Source organism: Triturus cristatus, chromosome 5_2 (assembly GCF_964204655.1).
Source record: "Triturus cristatus chromosome 5_2, aTriCri1.1, whole genome shotgun sequence".
NCBI classification, from domain to species: domain Eukaryota; kingdom Metazoa; phylum Chordata; class Amphibia; order Caudata; family Salamandridae; genus Triturus; species Triturus cristatus.
In genome coordinates, this window is record NC_140588.1 from 330,804,519 (window position 1) to 330,823,554 (window position 19,036).

Consider the following 19,036-nt stretch of genomic DNA (forward strand, 5'->3'; position numbering starts at 1 on the left):
TCAAAGTACTGATTATCTTTTACATTTTCGAAATGCCTGCAAGTTTGAAAAATCCATCTATGAAATCTGACACTGCAAATAACACAATGCCCATATACACGTTTTAACACCGTGCAATAATAATCCACACTTAAATGCCTAATGGCTTTAACATTTGCTGTTCAAAATAAACAAGTGAGGCCTACTGTTTTATAATTTTTTCAAAATAAAGACATTAGACAAATGGCATCGATTCCCAAATTATTCAACAGTACCAGTTCAGAACTACTAAACTGTGTACACTTTCCTTCAAGGCAACCATCCACACCTTTTAGTAGACCCTAACCAGAACTACCACACTGCAAATTCTCACTTTGCCACCTGGTAAAACCCCTTGCCTACTTTGGCAATCTGTGAAATTACATGTGGCAAAATAGAACACAAGCTTTAATACAGTATAATAACAGTCCACTCTCAAATGCACTTTAGATTGGTCATTTGATTTTCACAATAAACAGGCCAGGCCTACTGCTGCCATGTAGATATTTTTTATGATTAACATTTCAAAACTAAAGCATATAACATGCTTTTTCCAAATGAACCAATCTGGCCTGTACCCTCTACCACCGATTTGTCAAGACAAATTTATGCCTACTGCATTGTGCTTAATTTTCCCACAATGCAATAATCAGGGATACTGTAATAAGATATATATGAAAAAAGCTAGACTAGGCAACACATTCTACACCTAAAATGGGTTAACGAGGTCCATCAAAAAGCAAATATTCCACAACCAAGATCTGTTGGGGGAGACCCAACACAAAAACTCTTGTCTACTACAGCAATCTGGGAGATTCTCTGTAAAAAACCTACCTAGGGCTTTAATACTGTACAAATAATCCACCCTTAAAGGCCTATTGGCATTAAGCTATCTATGCCTTTCACAATAAGTCAGGTGTTCTGTCTTTGTGATAACTTTTCATAATAAACAGATTAGGAGTGCAGCCTTAATCACAAATTTGTCACAATAACAAACTCCATCCTGCCATTGAGCGTTAAAGCTCCAAAAGAGGAACTGCAGTACAAGCACTCAGCGAACTGTCGCAATCTGTCTTATCAAATGCTTTACTCCAGACAATCAACATGTAGGTGGAGCTGAGGCCCCTCTTAGCAATGCATCTTAAAGTACTTTTAAAAAAATCATATATGGTATGTCAACAGCTGTACTGTCAAGCTACACTTGAAAATGAACCTGAAATGATGAAATGGTTTAGAACCCAAAAAATTCAACCTCGCATGGTTAATGTGATCTGTCCAAAAATGACCACCTTCATTTCTGACACTAAATATAGAAGCATCTCTATTTTACATGTCAAGTATTAATTTGTCAAATAATGAATGGCAAGATTTTGCGGATTGCCTGCATCAAACTACATTTAGACATGACAAATTGGAGCACATTTGTTCACCAACCCGGGATCCTAAAAAAAGTATTGAAGGACCAAGTTAAATACTTATCCTGTCAAGAAGGCATCAGACTTATAGAAACCTCTGAAAGCAACATCCAGGTAGTAGTTAACTCCTACAGGGATAAATCATGCCAACCTTACTTAAACGGTGCACTGAATAAACAAGTTATAAAACAAATTTTAACAATCCGGCTAATGTCGCTTCCAATAAAAGACAAACACACATTGGAAATGCCTCGAGACAGTCACTGTTTGCAGATTGCGTAAATCAAATGACGAATCCTTGGCCCATTTTCTTTGCATCTGCCCATGTGTAATAACTGTACACTGCATTTTATTAAAATCGCGATTTTTAAGATATTAGTACCCTCACTTGCAGAGAAGCAACAAAACTTTTTAATTTAAAAACTCCAATGGAACTGGCCAGGCTAGCTAAATGTGGGCGCCAGCTTCAAAATCTTTTAAAAGGATGCCTGTGAGTATAGATGAACATTGAAGAAGCCAATCTGGCTCCAAACTGGATTGCAACTTAGCTACAGTGACGGCTCATGAATTCTCTTTTATGCATTTTTAGAAATTGTGGTAACTAATAATGTGATAATTTTTTGTACGATCATGACATGGTTTTGTAACAATTATTAATTTAATCAAATAAATGTATTAATTCGAATGGCAAGATTCATGTTCTGATGCATGCTTAGTAAAATTCTACTGTCAGCACCTGTGTATATTGTGTTTCTAGCCTGGCTCATTTACTCTACACTGTTGACAGGTCTTGAAATGAGCAACTTCAGGTGTCATAATAGCACGTTCTGTATTTAGACACTATCAAATCTCTATAGTAAGGTAGTTGGAGTATTCTCATTTAAAGTAAACTCTTAAAGAAACCCATTAGTAGAGTTTTACATCATCAAAACTCAATGCAAGCTTTAGGTCTGCCTGCCGGCCTTATCCATCAACCAGAAACGGTCCTGTGAGACAATACCAAAAGCAGAATGCACATCATAAATATGTAAGACATAAGAAAGATGTAACACCACGGGTACTTTAGGCTGTTCAACAATACGCAGGTGGCCAACATGTGCCTATGGGGTGTCAATTTTTACAAATGTTTCTACAGTTAGCATTTGAAGAAACTCCAAATAGGTTACTGTCCATTACGTTAAGTGTTTGTAGGTAAGGCAACCCATTTCAGTGGTTTTAGAGCTGGTCAAATTTGGAAGACTAACGGTGCTGGATATGTTTAAATTCGCTCTTACAACAGCCATCCTATAAACAGGAAGTGCTGGCTGAAATCCAAGAGCTTGTCTAACCGCAGATTTCCTCGAGCAGCGAATACTTCTCATGCCACTAATCCCATAACAGCTAGTTCTGGGTTTGCATTACATCTGTGGGCACTGCCTATTCAACGCTAATGAACTCTGTTTGAAAGCCAGTTAGCAGGTTTTACTTGACAATAAGCCAGGAAGTCAATACAAATCGTACACACAGGCTACGCTGGCGCTCAAGCGGACAAATGGTCTTTGGTTAAGTCGGGGTCGATCAGGTAGCCCACACACAACCAAAAAATTAAAGAAAATCCAGCTCTTCAAGTATTTAGTACAGCTTGATTTGAAAATAAATTGCTTCGGCCGTCAACAAATATAGGAAGAAAATTGTTTTTAGGTCACGCTGGCTATCGCGTAAGCGATCGCTCAGCGAGACTCTAGTAAAGGGGCTCCCAAAAGCGGATTGCATGGCGAGCACGCGCACAATCACGTGCATCGTGCCGCCATGCAATCCGTTTGGCATCCTACTTCAAAGGGTCCGCTCCCCCGCCTGGAATGCGCTCCCCCGCCCCCGCCAAGCGCGCGCGCCACGCTCCGCCGGGCTTGTTCTTCCTGCGTCTGGAAACCTCTGCAAGCTTGCCTGTCTTCCTGTCTCTATCTGCGAAGGATCATATGTTGGATGCTTTAATTTCACCTCAGTTTCTAACATATGGAAATAATGTGTTTGGGGCCTTCAGAGTTTCTTATGCAATCCATCCTTCAGTGCTGCTATATTCGTGTTATCCTTCCTGTATATAATGCCTGGGTTTTCCTGTTCAGATTATACTAAACTCCTCAGTCAGTCCTTTCGTTCACCTTTCCGACTCTTTCCCAATGTAGCCCGTGCCCAGTATCTTGCACTGCCTTTACATTTTCAGTGTCTTTTGCTCTGCTTGATAGTTACATTTACAGATTCTCACATTTTCAATCTGTTTTGTCTTGTTAGCAGTGTTGGCACGGTTGGGTTCGTTGAAATGAACGAAAACTACAACTCCCAGAATGCACGAGGTTATTAAAGGAAAGCCCAACGCAGGTGTACCTGGCGAGACTGAGTCATCAGGTCACCTAAATAATATACATGTACAAGCGGACACAAGACTATATTGAAGTTTGATCGCTTTTCGTTAAATTCTCAATTTTTAGGCGTGGGAACTGTGTATTTTTAAACTGCATGCGAGAAAGAAAAAAAAAATCACATTTATAACGCAGGACTTTTTGACATACTGTCAAATCCCTTGGATTATTTCGAATATCACCAAATTCTAATTTTTTCCTTCATGTCTTCAGACCTCGCGACCATCAGCTAACACCTAGCACACACGTCATACTATATAAAACATCTTTTCAACAGCACAACTCCAAAAGAGCGCCAAGTAAAGCGTTTTAGCTTTGTCAGGGGTTTGAAGCGCAGTATAAATTCTGCTACAACATACAATACAATGGAGATTACAACATCAATTTAAGCCTGTACAAAATAAGTCTCAGCTGTCCCCCTCCTCCACCCCGCACTCCTTGCTCTAACTGCGCCCCCCCTCCCTGCTCTAACCGCGGCCCCCCCCTTCCCTGCTCTAACCGTGCCCCCCCCTTCCCTGCTCTAACCGCGCCCCCCCCTTCCCTGCTCTAACCGCGCCCCCCCTTCCCTGCTCTAACCGCGCCCCCCCCTTCCCTGCTCTAACCGCGCCCCCCCTCCCCCTCGAATCCCCGGATAGTTGGCTTAAACATTTCCACTCAGCTCCTTCAAGCGCCTCTCAGTTTACACTACAAACAGAGCGCCCTCTTGGGCCGGCAGACACACCCAGCTCCTTATCGGCCTGCACCGTGCCAGCCCCGCCTTCTTGGCCTCAGGGGCACCTGGGTGTAACGCTGAACGGGTGAATGGTCGCCAGGGTTTGAGGGCGGAGCCAAAACAGTTTCACGAGCAGCTGTGTGCACTTGTGACACCCAGTGGGTGTTTTTACAATGCAAAAAGTGACCAGCTTCAGATGACATATCTCGAGTCTGTTCGCTGAATGCTTCAGCCACATGTACAGCCTTTCAATGCAGGCCCATGGACATGGTACAGACTATGAAGACTGTCACAGTTTTACCCCAATAAAATAGTGTGACACGGATTCAGTAAACCGGGGTCTTCCTGGGGATGGTGAGTAGGAGCACCCTGAATTCACGGGTGAAAGTGTTCAAGAGATCCATTAGGTCCTCTTGGGGCTGCCACAGAAATGACCTGTAGGGCTATTCAGAAGGGAAAAACTCCACTGAGAAGTCTCTATTCAGTAGTGATAATGGAGAGTTTAATATAGTCATAAATTCTTTGCATCCACCCTGGTGATCCAAGAATGCGGCACTTTGAATGAATGCATGAATGAATGTCCAGTTTTGATAAATATAATCAAATACGGTTAACCTTTTTAGGTCTCGCCTGACCCAGTGCATGCGCTGGTCTGGCGAGACTTATTGAGAAGGGTCCAAAAAAAGCTACCAGGCCAGAGCTACAGTGCATGTGCGCGGGCGCACGCGCCGCGCTGGACCACGATTACTTTCACTTTTGCGGCCGCGCGGCATAGCCAATAGGTCTCGCTTTTGGGACCTTATAAGTATTTAGTTATGCAACTGTTGCATGGCTAAACACTTATAAGGTCCCAAAGGCGAGACCTATTGGCTGTGCCAATGCTTGTTTATTTTGGACTGTTCTGCTAACAGACAAGAGAGGGAAAGAAAAGTATATATTAATCAGAAAAATGTCAGAGGTAGAAGATGTTTACGAATTGAAGTGGCAACGCAAAACCATGGCACAAGAACTGCAAGACAATAGAAACAAGACATTACATACATAGGTTTGTAAACCACAACAGAACACTTCACTGACTTCCCTTACCCCTCTCGTGTACACAATAAGCAGGGCCACTGGAATTATGCAAGTGTGCAGCCGCGGTGTTTAACAAGAGATTTGCCGCATTTGCCACATAATTCGTCATCTGCTACATAATTTGCAGATTTTAACAAAAAAATGTTTCTAGCTATAACGGTTCAAAAATTACAAGAAAAGCAGTAACACGGGTTGACGCGCAATGGGAGGCCCTTAGCAAATGTAGGCAGGTCACCTTTCTGTTGCTTATTGCTATATTTGGGTGTTAAACTGGTACTAATGAGGTGCAACCAATGTTCAGACAGTAGTTATAAGTGTGAAAATGGCAAAAAAAGAAATACTAAAGCATAACATGCATTACGCTGTGTTATTTGACTTCTTGCTCGATAATTTACACAACCCTGCCGCATAATTCCAGTGGCCCCGACAATGCCACAAAGCCACAGAATTGGCAAAACAATGCTTCTGATAGTGCAACATTCCTCACACGTTCCATCAGCTATACTTATTGAAGTACGATTACCACATAACATGGCGCCGACTCAAAAGAGTTTCCAATGGGATGCAGACTAATGCTACCCACACCTCGACCAGGCAGGAACCGACAGCCTACTGTTATAATATACATAATCTGATAAAAAGCAACCCCTCACTAATCTAGGAAGGAACACAGTAGCTAAGATTCCATGCAAATTGACAAATTAGAGAACAAAAATACTTCCCACGGTTGCAACAGAAATCACAACCAAATGTCACAGAATAAAAGGATAGATGCAGAAGCCAGACATTACCCTGAAACATACTCCAGTCAATAAGAAAAAAACAACTGATCAATAAAGACATCGCCAGAATATCGACCGCACTATAAGGCAACACATGGCAGAAGGTGCCACAGAAACGTTAACAGAACATTTTATCCAGGTGAGATAAAACGATAGTACAGCAAAACGTCTAGAGCATGTGTTCCACATTGCTAAAATATTTTCGGACATGGCCTTCATAAAGAACAGTACTGTTCACAATGGGGTGCACCTTGGTAATTTACACCACAGCACTAGACATGAAACATCTTCCTTCCCTCCATTTGAAATGGGTACCAACAGGAAGCTAGTGTGGCCAGGCCGCAGTATAAGAGTAGGTACATAGGAATGGATTTTGTTCCTCAGGAACACTAATGCCAGCACACGAACACACCTGAATGTCAGATTTACATTGTTGAGGTAGATTTGTTTCTTCAAAAGCAGGTCACATTTAGCAAAGCCAGGAGTGAAGAACCAACCTTTCTCAGACCAGTCATCAGATAAGCTTCCTCATTCTGTACAGCTTCAAGACTAATTAACTGGTAGGTTTGCAACCCTATGGCATAGATCTAAAGAATCCTGTTGAGTATCAACAATGGCATCAAAAACCACCTTGTGTGAGCTACAGAGGATATATGAAGAGATGCATTTCAGTTGCAGACTCAAGTATACTCCCTGAACCTCTGCCACCATTTAATCATCCATGCTAGATGTTTTACTTCTGATAAACGTAAGAACATGCCCCAAAAAACGTTGAATGTTGAGGCCAATAAGCACAACTCATCAAGTCTAAGGCTTTAGCAGCATAATCTCAATTTTCCCATTTTAACTTCAAGCCACTAAAATTCATAATTGGGACACCAACCCATGTGTTTCTGACAACTTGGAGTAACCTTGCAGAGGACTGGTAAATCTCAGATTTATCCAAGTTTTAGAGACAATGGGCCATATGTATCATTCCAAATTGTGATCGCAATTTGGCTCTTTGGTATGTATTAAAGAAAAACTGCATCGCAAAATAAGGAATTGCAAGCTTTGCGATTCCTCATTTTGCGATTGCATGCAAGGAATCGCAAATTGCTATTCCTTAAATGCAATGTAAAAAGCACAAAAAAAGTGCAATTTGGCCTTAAGGAATCGCAAATTACCACCAACTTCAAGTTGGTGGTAATTTGCGATCTCTGAAAAATTCACTTTTTTGCATTTTTCAAAGTGCCATGAGGTACCCTTGAAATTGCTTTCTGAATTTGCGATTCTCTAATTGAGAATCGCAAATTGAGAATGTCTTCCGATTCATTCCTATGGGCCTCTAGGCCCATAGGAATGAATGGGGAGGTATTCTTCAATTGCGAATCACAATTTGCAATTCAGGAATATGTAGGATTCGCAAAATTTGCAAATCCTACATACATAGCATTTTGCGATTCTCTAATAGCGATTCGCATAAAAAAACAAATTGCTATTGGAGAATCGCAAAAATGTATTTTCATACATATGGCCCAATGAGTGAAAATATAAGCCACAAGCCCAGAGCAGTGCTTAATTTATGTTGGTACCTGCTGGTACTCGGCACCAGCACTTATCTCTGAGAGCCCACCACATGGTGGCGATGTCTTTTTTTTTATTTTTTTTTTAAGAGCACATCTTCCTTATACACTGAAATTAAAAAACAGTTTAGATAATTTTTACAGCTTTGGTTAGCGTGTGATGGTCAGTAGGCAATGGTGACACTGATATTTGGCAGCCCTGCTAGTGAAATAGCTTGGGTCATTGACTTTAAAAAAAAATTAAATTAAGCACTGGTCAGGAGTAGGTAAGTGAAGCATCCCTAAGTCGTTAAATAATAGAGGGCAGAAGGAGGATTCTTTAGAACACACTGCAATGCTCTTGCCCTGCAGATGGGATTAAAGTTCCCAGCTTTACTCTCTGGGACATTATTTGTTCTACGGGTGACCTACAGCTTCCTATAACCCCCGCCCCTATGGCAGCACTATCACACGGACTAGTTCTGTCACAGACAGCGAGTAGCGTTTCAGTATACAGTAAACAGGAAATGAAAAGATTCTTTCCAAAGCAAGGAGAGCCAGTTTAAGGATGTTAATTTATTTTTGTTATATGGTTGCACACATTACTTATGTGAATACTGCTAGGATTAAACAACGTCACAAAGACGTTACCCAATACAAATATTTTAAAAAAAACGCTCTACTAATTGAGAATGGGCACGTTTAAATGAAGTTGTAAAACTCTGCCCATTTCCATTTTTTTTTGTGTGTTTTTTTTAACCTTCCTCATACAGACCTCCGCTCATTCTATGAAACTATTAGGCACCTCTCTTTGGCTTAAAAAGGACTGCTGTTTAAGGCCACGTCAAAAGGCTCGGAGATACACAGAAAAGAGTAACATTTGTGTGTTTGAGCAAACAGAAAAGTTAGTTTGCACTGCTTCCCTCACATTTCCACACTTGATTAGTGGTCTTTGATCAATCAGTATCAAGTACTGATCTAACACGTCCGAGTTATAATTATCTGCCATACTTGTGGGTCTATTTAAATCATAATAACTACATTTTAGAGTAATCAATTACACACTACAGCTGACCCAGAAACTGATGAACCAAAACCAAACATGGTGGACCTCATTCCTAATTACGTAAACACCTTTCCAACTGTGTTGTACACCAGTTTAATTACATGAAGACATAGGTGGCAGACAGTGAAAGGTGGGGCTAGGCAGTCAAGCATGATGAATGAACCAAACATGAACACTGGTACGGCAGAGAAAGTGCCGCACACAATTGGCATCAGTCTCATGCCAAGTAGAACGCAATGTTATAAACAGATGCCAAAACACTGACTGTGAACATAAAACAGCTGTATCTCTGGCAAAAGCCCTCTGTACTCACCATTCACGTGCCGGGATACTGGCTCAGGAGTATCCCTGCCATCGTTCAGTGGGGGCGTTTCCTCATGGCCATAGGCATGATTATCATTTTCTTGATTCGTTGCTGGTCTCTCTCTCTGGCCCCTTGTTTCGGATACAGTCGTAGAGGAGTCATCACTCTTGTTAAAATACTTCTGCAGCCACACAGGTACAATACTTTTCACCGAATCTGTAACTCGGCCAATAATACCCTGCTTTTAAAGAGAAGATATAATTAATTTGGCCAGTTCATCAAAGAAATAAAATACAATCCCTCAAAACCCATCATGATCCTCAAAAAACAAGTGAATATTTGTGAAGCTTTGAAGTAGTAGTACATTTCCTCCCTGTATTCCTGCTTAAGACATTTCAAAACAAGGAGATCAGTAGTGGCTGCCATTGCCCTAGTGCAGTGGTAGAACTTTCACGCCACTCAATACAACATGGACTCTCCTCCCCATACAAACATTACATTGATATTGTCAAATCTTGAATGTGGTGAGATGCAATGGATAAAATGGTGGGTCTCAAGTTATTATTTATTGGAAAGCTCAGTTATTTTTTTAAAGGGACACATATCAAACAAATGGACAAAAATATGAAAATGTGTGGATCACCAAAAATCAAGGTAACAATAGCAAATCCGAAGTTCTGGTAACATTTGAGGCAAAGGGCTTCCAGTTACACAGCTAGAAACACACAATAGCCCATCTAAAGGCAACTTTAGGAAAGTGTGGCTGGTTAAAAAATATAAACCTGAAAATCAATTCTCAAGCACAAAGAGATGACAGCATGAATGATCTGTTCCTCTCAACTCCGCTTATTAATAGCCAGAGGAGCAAGGCCTTCAAGTGATAAGTCTGTGGGGCGGCCAAACCCATTAGTGTGGTCCGGTGACCCCTGGAGGTCAGCGACATCTATTCAGGGGGTCTGCGACTACTCTAAAAATTAAGTAATATTCACAGATTGATAGTGTATATGAACAAAGATGGGAAATGTCAAATTCAAAATCTTAAGTTGATAAATATGAAGGAATCGGAAATTGGAAAAAAAATTATGTTGGTGTCCTCCGATTGCTTTGTGGGAGTAGTGGAAATTAATCGGAGTACAGTACGGAAGATGGGTGGCTCAGTTGAACCTTCTTAATAAAATACAATCTTTTTTAGATTTATGAATTAAATAAAACATTTCATTGCTTGAATATTTGTCTGATGAATACTTGTTTCAGAATTTTTGGATATTGTTTTGAGGTTCAAATCATCAACACTGCTTACCCTCAAGTCCTCGGCTTGGTCAGTGGGGGGTAGGGGATAATTATTAATGATACAGTGGGGGTACTCGGATTCCAGTAACTATTAAATGGTGTCCACAGAAGTCAAGAGGTTAAGAACTGATGTACAGGGAAGACTATTGGTTTTCAGCTGCTGAAATACACCACTTCTAGTGCGAAAGATGTCCAATTTGCTACTGCATCTAGGAGAGGTGCAGATTGTGAGGGACGGGGGTTAGGTCACTGGAAGGGGTGGTTGATAGGCCAGTCTTGAATGATGCTGAATCTTTTGACAGAACAGGAGGCGAGACAGAGACCTTAACAGGAAATAAATGGCAACAAGTAGGAAGATAAAGGATGGAGAAAGACATTGGAGCCCCATGGAGCACTAATCACATGCCTAATTTCTCATCACCACCCTCAATAACTATTACGTTTTACTGCATCAAAACCTGTTTCGAAGTGGAATAAGAAGTCCTCCAAAGAACAATAAAAAGAGTGGAGTCCAAAACACAAGTGAGAATGGATCAGAGCATCTTGCAAACAGTTCAGCTTATTTTGCAACCTTTTTATTAAGCAAGAGGATCAGATTTAGTAACTTGCCCCAGTAGTATAGCGAAATGGTTCAGCTCTGCATGACTGCAGTAGCACAGGCATAAGTACACTAGGACAATAAGGTGGTGTGTCAGGATCCACAAAGCTCCTGTGTGGCCAGAACCAGAGTTATCGTATAAGCTATGATTCTGGATCCTAGAGTGGAATACTAATGGGAACAATGAGTCCAGTATAAGGGTGAATACGACCGGAAGTGGAATCCGACTGCAATTTATTTTTTTATTTTATTGCAGCAAGTCTGCTAGGTCTAGAGTCTTTGGTATTGAGTTGGATGCTGATGGAGCCTAAAATATGGAGGAGACGCATTGAGTTTTAGGAGCTACAAACTGGCAGTGTGAATTACCAAGGAGGACCCAGGCAGATTGGGAGTACTTTTGGTAAGGTGGCTACATAGGATGGAGCCACCATTCTGGAAAAAAGCAATGCAATAGGTGAGACCTACTGGCTCTGCTAATGCCTTTAAGACATGCTGAACAGCATGGGCATTCCTGACCTTGGCAATGATTTGTAGACATGAAGTATAGCAGCATGGCTAAAAATAATGAATACTATGATGCATCCAGCAATCACCCATTGTAGTGCTTTTTTGCTTATGGTGGGCAACACGGACAACAGGAAGGTAGTAGGAGAAGACAACGGGACAGAAAAAAGACAAACCACTGAGGCGACCATCATTGGCTGCATCATAGAGCTTTGTTTTTCGAATGGTGGGTGCCGGTGGTAGGAAGGAAGAAGCAACACAGACAACAAGAGAGTGGGGTGCGTTACCATACATTCACAAAATCAGAGCAGAGAACTGTCCGCTTGAGTTAGTGGTTCTTTTTTTCCTAATCTGTCAGTGCTCCTTGGCTCAGCTTCAGTTTGTTTCTTGCGTAACATGAAATTTGGCATCATACATAGTGACTGGCAGCAAAGCTACAACAGCGCATTATGGTATTTTTCCGTTATTTGCCTTCAGAGGCACAGTCAACGTAGCGTGGGCTCTGATTAACTCCAACACGGTTTACACTGGCAGCAGCTGAAGTATATAACCGTTAATAGCTACCCAGGAAACAAGCAGTTTAGAGACCCTGGCACCTACTTTGAAACAAGCATTGGCATAGCCAATAAAACTAGTCTTTGGGGCGTTACAAGTGTTTAGACAGAGTTATTGGCTTTGTTAACGTTTTTAATATGTGTTGTAGAGCATTGTGAATGTTGTGCAGTATGTTGAAAATTTATAAGTTATAATAAACAAAGTGTTATAACTATTTGTCACCTTATATCTAACCAAAAAAACATTATATACACACAACTGAAGTATTGTACTAAAAACCAATATTAATATAAAAATGTGTTATAGTTTAGGAAAGTCAACACGCACCACAGCTGTGCTCTGTGCAGAGATGTCAAAGGTAGCATGCACCACAGCTGCGCAGAAGTGTAAAAGGAAGCGCGCGCCACGGTGCTGAAAAAACGTGAATGTTAAAAGGCACGGTCAATTTTGTAGCTGTGTACTGTGCAATTGGGGGAAAGGAAGCACGCACCACAGCTGTGCACAGTAGATAGATGTCAAAGGTGGCACGCACCACAGCTGCGCAGAGGCATTATTTAGCAGCCGGTGCCAGCAAGTACGCACAAAAAGCAAGTGCTAGTAATTAGGTGCCCATGTGCGCACCGGCAGACACCGGCTAAAATTAAGCCCCCAGCAAGGTCCTGCGATTGAGTAGCTCTGTTAACCCTCAATAGAGGGCGGGAACTTCGGTCTTCGGTACTCTACATACCGAACTCCGTATTCTTTTGACTGTGTACTCTATCAACACTTGTGGGTGCCCGGTTGCCTACTCTACACCAAGCAGAAAAATCCCTTGGTTTATTTGTTTTCTTTGTATAAACTATTGGATTCCCAGCAGTGGCCGAGGTGGATTGCCTGGCAGGAAACGCTGGGAACAGGATTACTACCTACAGGTAAAAACCCTAAAAGGTCTGCCAAGGGGCATTCAGTTTTGATCATATTGCTACATAACATTGTGCACACTGGGAACTGATTGTTATAACGGAAAGGTTCCAAGAGGGATTAGAGTCTTCAAAGGCAGTTCATGTGTATGCATTTTCAAAGGGTTAACCAAATCTCAGGCGCAATCACTAACCCTACTGTTGTCTTGGCTTGTTTTGTTATATATCCAACAGCAGGGGCTTGTTGAGCATATCTAGAAGGCCCCTCCGCACCCCCTGTGAAACGCCACTGGGGATACCATTGGTATGCTGCACTTATTTCGTATCCCACTGTATCTGAAGGGCAGTACTAAGACTGGATAACTATGATGTTGTTCTAACCATAGATTTATAGTGGCTTCACTTTGCAAGGAACACAAGTCTAAGAATCCGAACAGTTATTTTTCTTTACAGGTATTAGTGCCAGAGACCATATGTGGTAAAGAAGTATTCTTGTGCTTCATGGTGTATGTGCTATGACCTCATAGTTGTTTGCTCTTGTTACAGATCTCATCCCCAGCTGACCCCATCCTTCCCATCCCTCACTTGCACACCCCATTCAGTCTGCTGTATTACTCAGACCTCTGGGCTATCAAGAGGTGGACCCCATTGAGCATCGTACGACTCCGAGGATTCGCGGCCTTGACATGGGGAAAGGAAACACGCACCACAGCTGCGCACTATGCAGAGATGTCAAAGGTAGCACGAACCAAACCTGCGCAGAGGTGTGAAAGGAAGCGCGCACCACGGTGCTGAAAAAATGCGAATGTTAAAAAGGTGCTGTCAATTTATAAGATGGTACCGAAAAAGAGGCCACTATTGAGGCCAACTTCAGAGTACAGCAAATGTCTTGACAATAACATACTAATACAAAGATAACGGTGCAGGAAGAGAGTGCTGACATAGATTAAATACGAGTGCTGGAAAAAGAAGCGTGCACTCTAGTGGCGGTGGGGTCTGTCCCTTGGCCGGGGTGGAGGGGACGCGACTTGTAAGGAAAACTGCAAGGTCTTGAAATGAAACCTGATCCACAACAGAGGACACGCTGCGCGCCGCTGCTAGCTCCCGACAGCTAAACGCTGTGAGAGAGTGTGTGGAAAATCGAACACAACACAAACAAGTTTGCAGAAAGTCTGAAGTGAATTCAAGGGGCCTTCTCCTAGAGCAGCGCATGCACACTGGGCTAGGCTCGACCTTAAAAATAGAAGGCTCTGGCCAATTTATATAAACGATGGGTACAAGCTCAGTGAGCGAAGCTGAGATACAGATAAGAAAACAAGCGCTGTGACACAGTCACCACTGGTCGCATTAAAGTGGTTTATGTGGTGGGTGGGAAACAGACAACTGGGGAACTAACTGGAGGGATGCTTGGAGGGAACCGACAACAGTTGGGAGGAAACAGGAAACGGAAGAAAAAAAAAAAACACTATGAAGCATCCAGAGCTGGTCGTGTCATAACACTTTTTAGGTCTTGTCTGACGGCGCTGGTGCTGTCTCTTGAAGACATGCTGTATTCAAGTATGGACTTTAAGCTCTCCATTTTCAACCCATCTTTTCAATTGGCTTCCCTTACTGTCCTTTAGAAATGCTGGCTTTTGATTTATGAATAGGCTTAGTAGTCCCTCCTTTTAGACTTTAGTATCCTCCCATGAGGATTGCCCCTGCTACATGTAATCTTACTTTCACTGTTATTTATGGTACTCTGGGGGCAAGCTTATTAGGTCTTGCCTACTTTGGTGGCTTGCTGCTGCTCGTTTTCTTACATCATAACACGCTTATTACACAGCATGGCAGTTTTTGGACTGTGCAGCTTTCACTTTAAATTGAAAAAGCGGCATAGCAGTGCCTTTCTCCATTGCTTCTCCACGAAGCTGCTTTCAATCTAAATGTAAGGAGCGGCAGAGGTGAGCACCGCGCTTTACCACACAGCATGGTCTTGCGCCTTTATTTGCAAATGGCACCGCTTTCCCTTTAAGCGCGCCTTTAATTGGTTGTGAATGGAGACGCTTTCCCCCACAAAACACTATCAGCTATTTTCATTTCTCCTCTAAGAAGCGGCCATCTTCTCCAAGACATGGCTACTCCAGACAACCTTATTTTTAACAGTAATTTGTATAATCTCTTTGTCTCTCTCCACAGGAAGGCAAGCTAACAAACACGGGCCACTTTCAATACATAACAAGTGGCTCCATGAATAAAGTGCATTACTGCAGAGAACATGCTGATCACACTATAGCATACGCGGTAAGCGTGAGAATGTTTGCTGGTTTAAGTAGGGCTTGTTGATTGACACTAGGCAGCGACATAAGATTGCAACCGATAGTGCATATGCATAAAATACCTTTATATAAAATTCCGCCATTTAACAGTCTTTTGCAACCTAGACAAAATTGCGAGCAGAAAAATAATTAGTGAATTTTTAATAATCACATCACATACTCTTCCTAAAACTAACCTGGCTCACAAACGTGGAGATTCCGGGAAGAAAATATGTCAAGCTTTTTTTAGTGGCTGGACTTTCAAAACAAAACCACATTGTGCAGGACAGTGACTCTTGTTGGTCTGGAAAGGTCATGTTGAACAATAATAATACTCTGGGTGAATCCACCCCATATATGGAGCCGGGGACATGTACCTTCCACAGCTACTGGTATACATGCAGGACATCCTGATTTCAAGGGACCCCGAAGCCCCAGGCTGCCACCCCCACCTCTATGTGCATAAAGTGCGCTTCCAGGCAGGTATCGTGCAAGGGGAGTGCTTAGGTCAGTGGGCAACCTCCAAGGTGGTGGGGGAGGGGGTAGAAAGCAGGGAATTCACTCACAAATCCTCAGGACAGGGGAGTGAGGAAGCCATAGCGCATGCGCGCCCAAGTGTGAGCCTCTGCCAGGACACGCAGATAGAGGCCCCCAGGCGGCGCTCTCTGGCCCTTGGCCTTTGCAATGGTCATAATCCCATGGCCAATCAATCAATCCATTTGTAGAGCGCACAACTCACCTGTGAGGGTCTCAAGGCGCGGGGGCGCTGCTACTGCTAGAACAGCAAGGTCTTGAGAAGTCTCTTGAAGGTCTGCAGGTCCTGGGTCTGTCGCATGCGGATGGGGAGGGTGTTCCAGGTCTTAGAGGTGGGAGAATGATCTGCTGCCGACGGTCGCTCGTCGGATGCAGGGGACGGTGGCGAGGTCGGCGGAGGGAAGCTGGCGGTTCGGGGTGTAGAAGGCGAGTCGTTCGTTGAGGTACGCTGGTCCGGTGTTGTGGAGTGCTTTGTGAGCGTGGGTGAGGAGCTTAAAGGTGATCTTGTTGACGGGGAGACAGTGGAGTTCTTTCAGGCGGGCTGTGATGTGGCTGTGGATGTCGAGGATGAGGCGCGCAGAGGCGTTCTGTATGCGTTGTAGTCGTTTCTGGAGTTTGGCGGAGGTTCCCGCGTAGAGAGCGTTGCCGTAGTCCAGCCTGCTGCTGACGAGAGCCTGGGTGACAGTCCTTCTGGTTCCGGGGGGATCCATCTGTAGATCTTGCAGAGCATGCAGAGGGTGTTGAAGCAGGAGGAGGAGATGGCGTTTACTTGTTGGGTCACTAACGCTGAGTCCAGGATGACCCCCAGGTTGCATGCGTGGTCAGTGGTCAGTGGGCGTCGATGCAGCTCCCAGTGCGGCCGGCCACCATGAGTCGTCCCAGGTGGAGGGGGTGGATCCAATGAGAAGGACCTCCGTCTTGTCGGAGTTCAGTTTCAGGCGGCTGTGTATCATCCAATTGGCAATGGCCTTCATTCCTTCGTGGTGGTTGGATTTGGCAGTGGTGGGGGCCTTGGTGAAGGGGAGGATCGGCCTGGGTGTCGTCAGCGTATGAAATGATGTTGAGGTCGTGTGATCAGACGATGTTGGCGAGCGGAGCCATGTAGACGTTGAAGAGTGTCAGGCTGAGGGACGATCCTTGGGGTACGCCGCAGATGATCTTGGGGTCTTTAGAACGGAATTGGGGGAGGCGGACACTCTGGGTTCTGCTGGTGAGGAAGGAGGCGGTCCAGTCCAGGGCTTTTTCACGGATCCCTGCGTTGTGGAGGCGTGTGCAAAGGTGGTGGAAAGGTCCAGGAGGATAGGGCTGCGGTTTCTAAGTTGTTCAGCATGGCCCTGATGTCGTCGGTGGCGGCGAGGAGGGCTGTTTTGGTGCTGCGGAATCTGGATTAAGATGGGTCCAGGATGTTGTTCTCTTCGAGGAAGGAGGTCAGTTGCTTGTTGACAATCTTCTCAATGACTTTCGCCGGGAACGAGAGAAGGGAGATGGGCTGGAAGTTCTTGAGGTCCTTGGGGTCCGCCTTGGGTTTCTTGAGTAAGGCATTGATGTGATCAAGTGACAATCATAAGTAGACAAGTACTTCTCGTGGGTGGGCACCACGCATCGTTTAGGATCGGTCATTCGGTCCACTTATGTTCTAACTTTTTCCCGGCAGATTGAAGGTGAATTTTCTGTCCGTGCTCTCGGCATTCTCGAGGCACTTTCTCGCCGCATTACCAGTAAGACCAACCTTGGTGTTACCTTTTCATGTTTCTCGCCCTCTGCACGGTTGTTTCAGGAGTGTTGTTATGTAGAGTATGCGAGTTAGTTGTAGCTTTTTGAACCAGTAGTCGGTATAAATAAAATACTGGCATGGTGTGTTTTCACTTGTGACGATTGGCATTTGTGATTGTCACTTGATCACTCGTCGCTAGTTACGTGCACCCCGCAAATTATCATGTGAGTGCACAGAATCACCAGTACGATCAATGGTGGATACACGGAGTGACAACACGAACGATTGATGTTAGTCACCTGATCATCACACCGTCATTCACGTGCACCCCGGTAAGCTACCGTGTGAATGCACTCTCTCACCTGTTGGATCAACAGTGTATGATTGGAGTAAGTTGTAGCGCGCTTTTGATGGATGCAAGTTGTATTCCATAAATAGAGCACATACACACTATTTCACCATAATTTGGATGACTGGATTAGCCGATTAAACTTACAACCACGGCTTAGCATCACTTTTTAGTGATTGAGAGGTACCTGAAATTTATAATGCTTTACGGAAAATAAATACAATGTATATTTCTTTTCTGTTTTCCTCCACAGGCTTATTCCCACTGGATTTTCAGTAGGAATTTTTTACTCCTAACCAAGGGCAGGGTACACCTTAGCGCGTGTATACCACCCTGGTTAGCACCATCACCTCCGGTCCTGAAGAAAACCTGGAGACTTTTTCCACCAGGGTTGAAACATGTAGACCTTTTTATATATATGACCAACTACATATATATATGTTCTTCACTCACTTTACACTTTATTGCTAGATACCACGGGCCAATTTAACCCTATATGGCATCCCCATTTTCTCTTTTAACATTGATCAAGTGCTCTATGATTAAATAATTTTTACAGAGTTAAAAACTTGACCAAATTTTAAATCACTACAAGCACTTGCACACACAAATAACACCAGCTCCACTGTAATCAGGTGTCGCAGCACACCCAGATGGCACTCGGCCTCTGGGTGGGACCCCGATGATGAAGCATGTCACCAACTAGGTTGGTGAGTGAGGGGTCTTTAACCAAACTAAAGGATTGTCCCTTTCAGTACACCTCTCTTTAGCTTGGAGGTATCATTTGACCTCAGAGGGCGTGCTCCTTCTTTTGTTTGCCAAATATTTGTCCAAGGGGAATAGGAGTACCCCCCAAAAAAAACCCTTTCTCTCCCATTGTTTTTCGAAGTATGCTTAGTACCATACTGATAGGGTCCTTCGAGCCATGGTAAGACGACTCATTCTAAGTTTATTTTTGGGCCTGGATTTTTTTTAGTCTAAT

General features: G+C 43.4%; 1 protein-coding gene across 2 annotated transcripts in view; it reads right to left on the reverse strand.

The window, feature by feature from the left end:
- NUP153 (nucleoporin 153) overlaps nucleotides 1-19,036 on the reverse strand; it is a 608,884-nt gene that overhangs the window by 542,607 nt on the left and 47,241 nt on the right. Inside the window, exon 2 of one of the 2 annotated variants that reach the window (XM_085607084.1) lies at nucleotides 9,324-9,552. In XM_085607084.1, coding sequence (XP_085463210.1) covers nucleotides 9,324-9,552 — 229 coding nt within the window. Of the gene's footprint in view, nucleotides 1-9,323; nucleotides 9,556-19,036 lie in introns of both variants that reach the window. The other variant, XM_085607083.1, reaches the window with a different exon arrangement.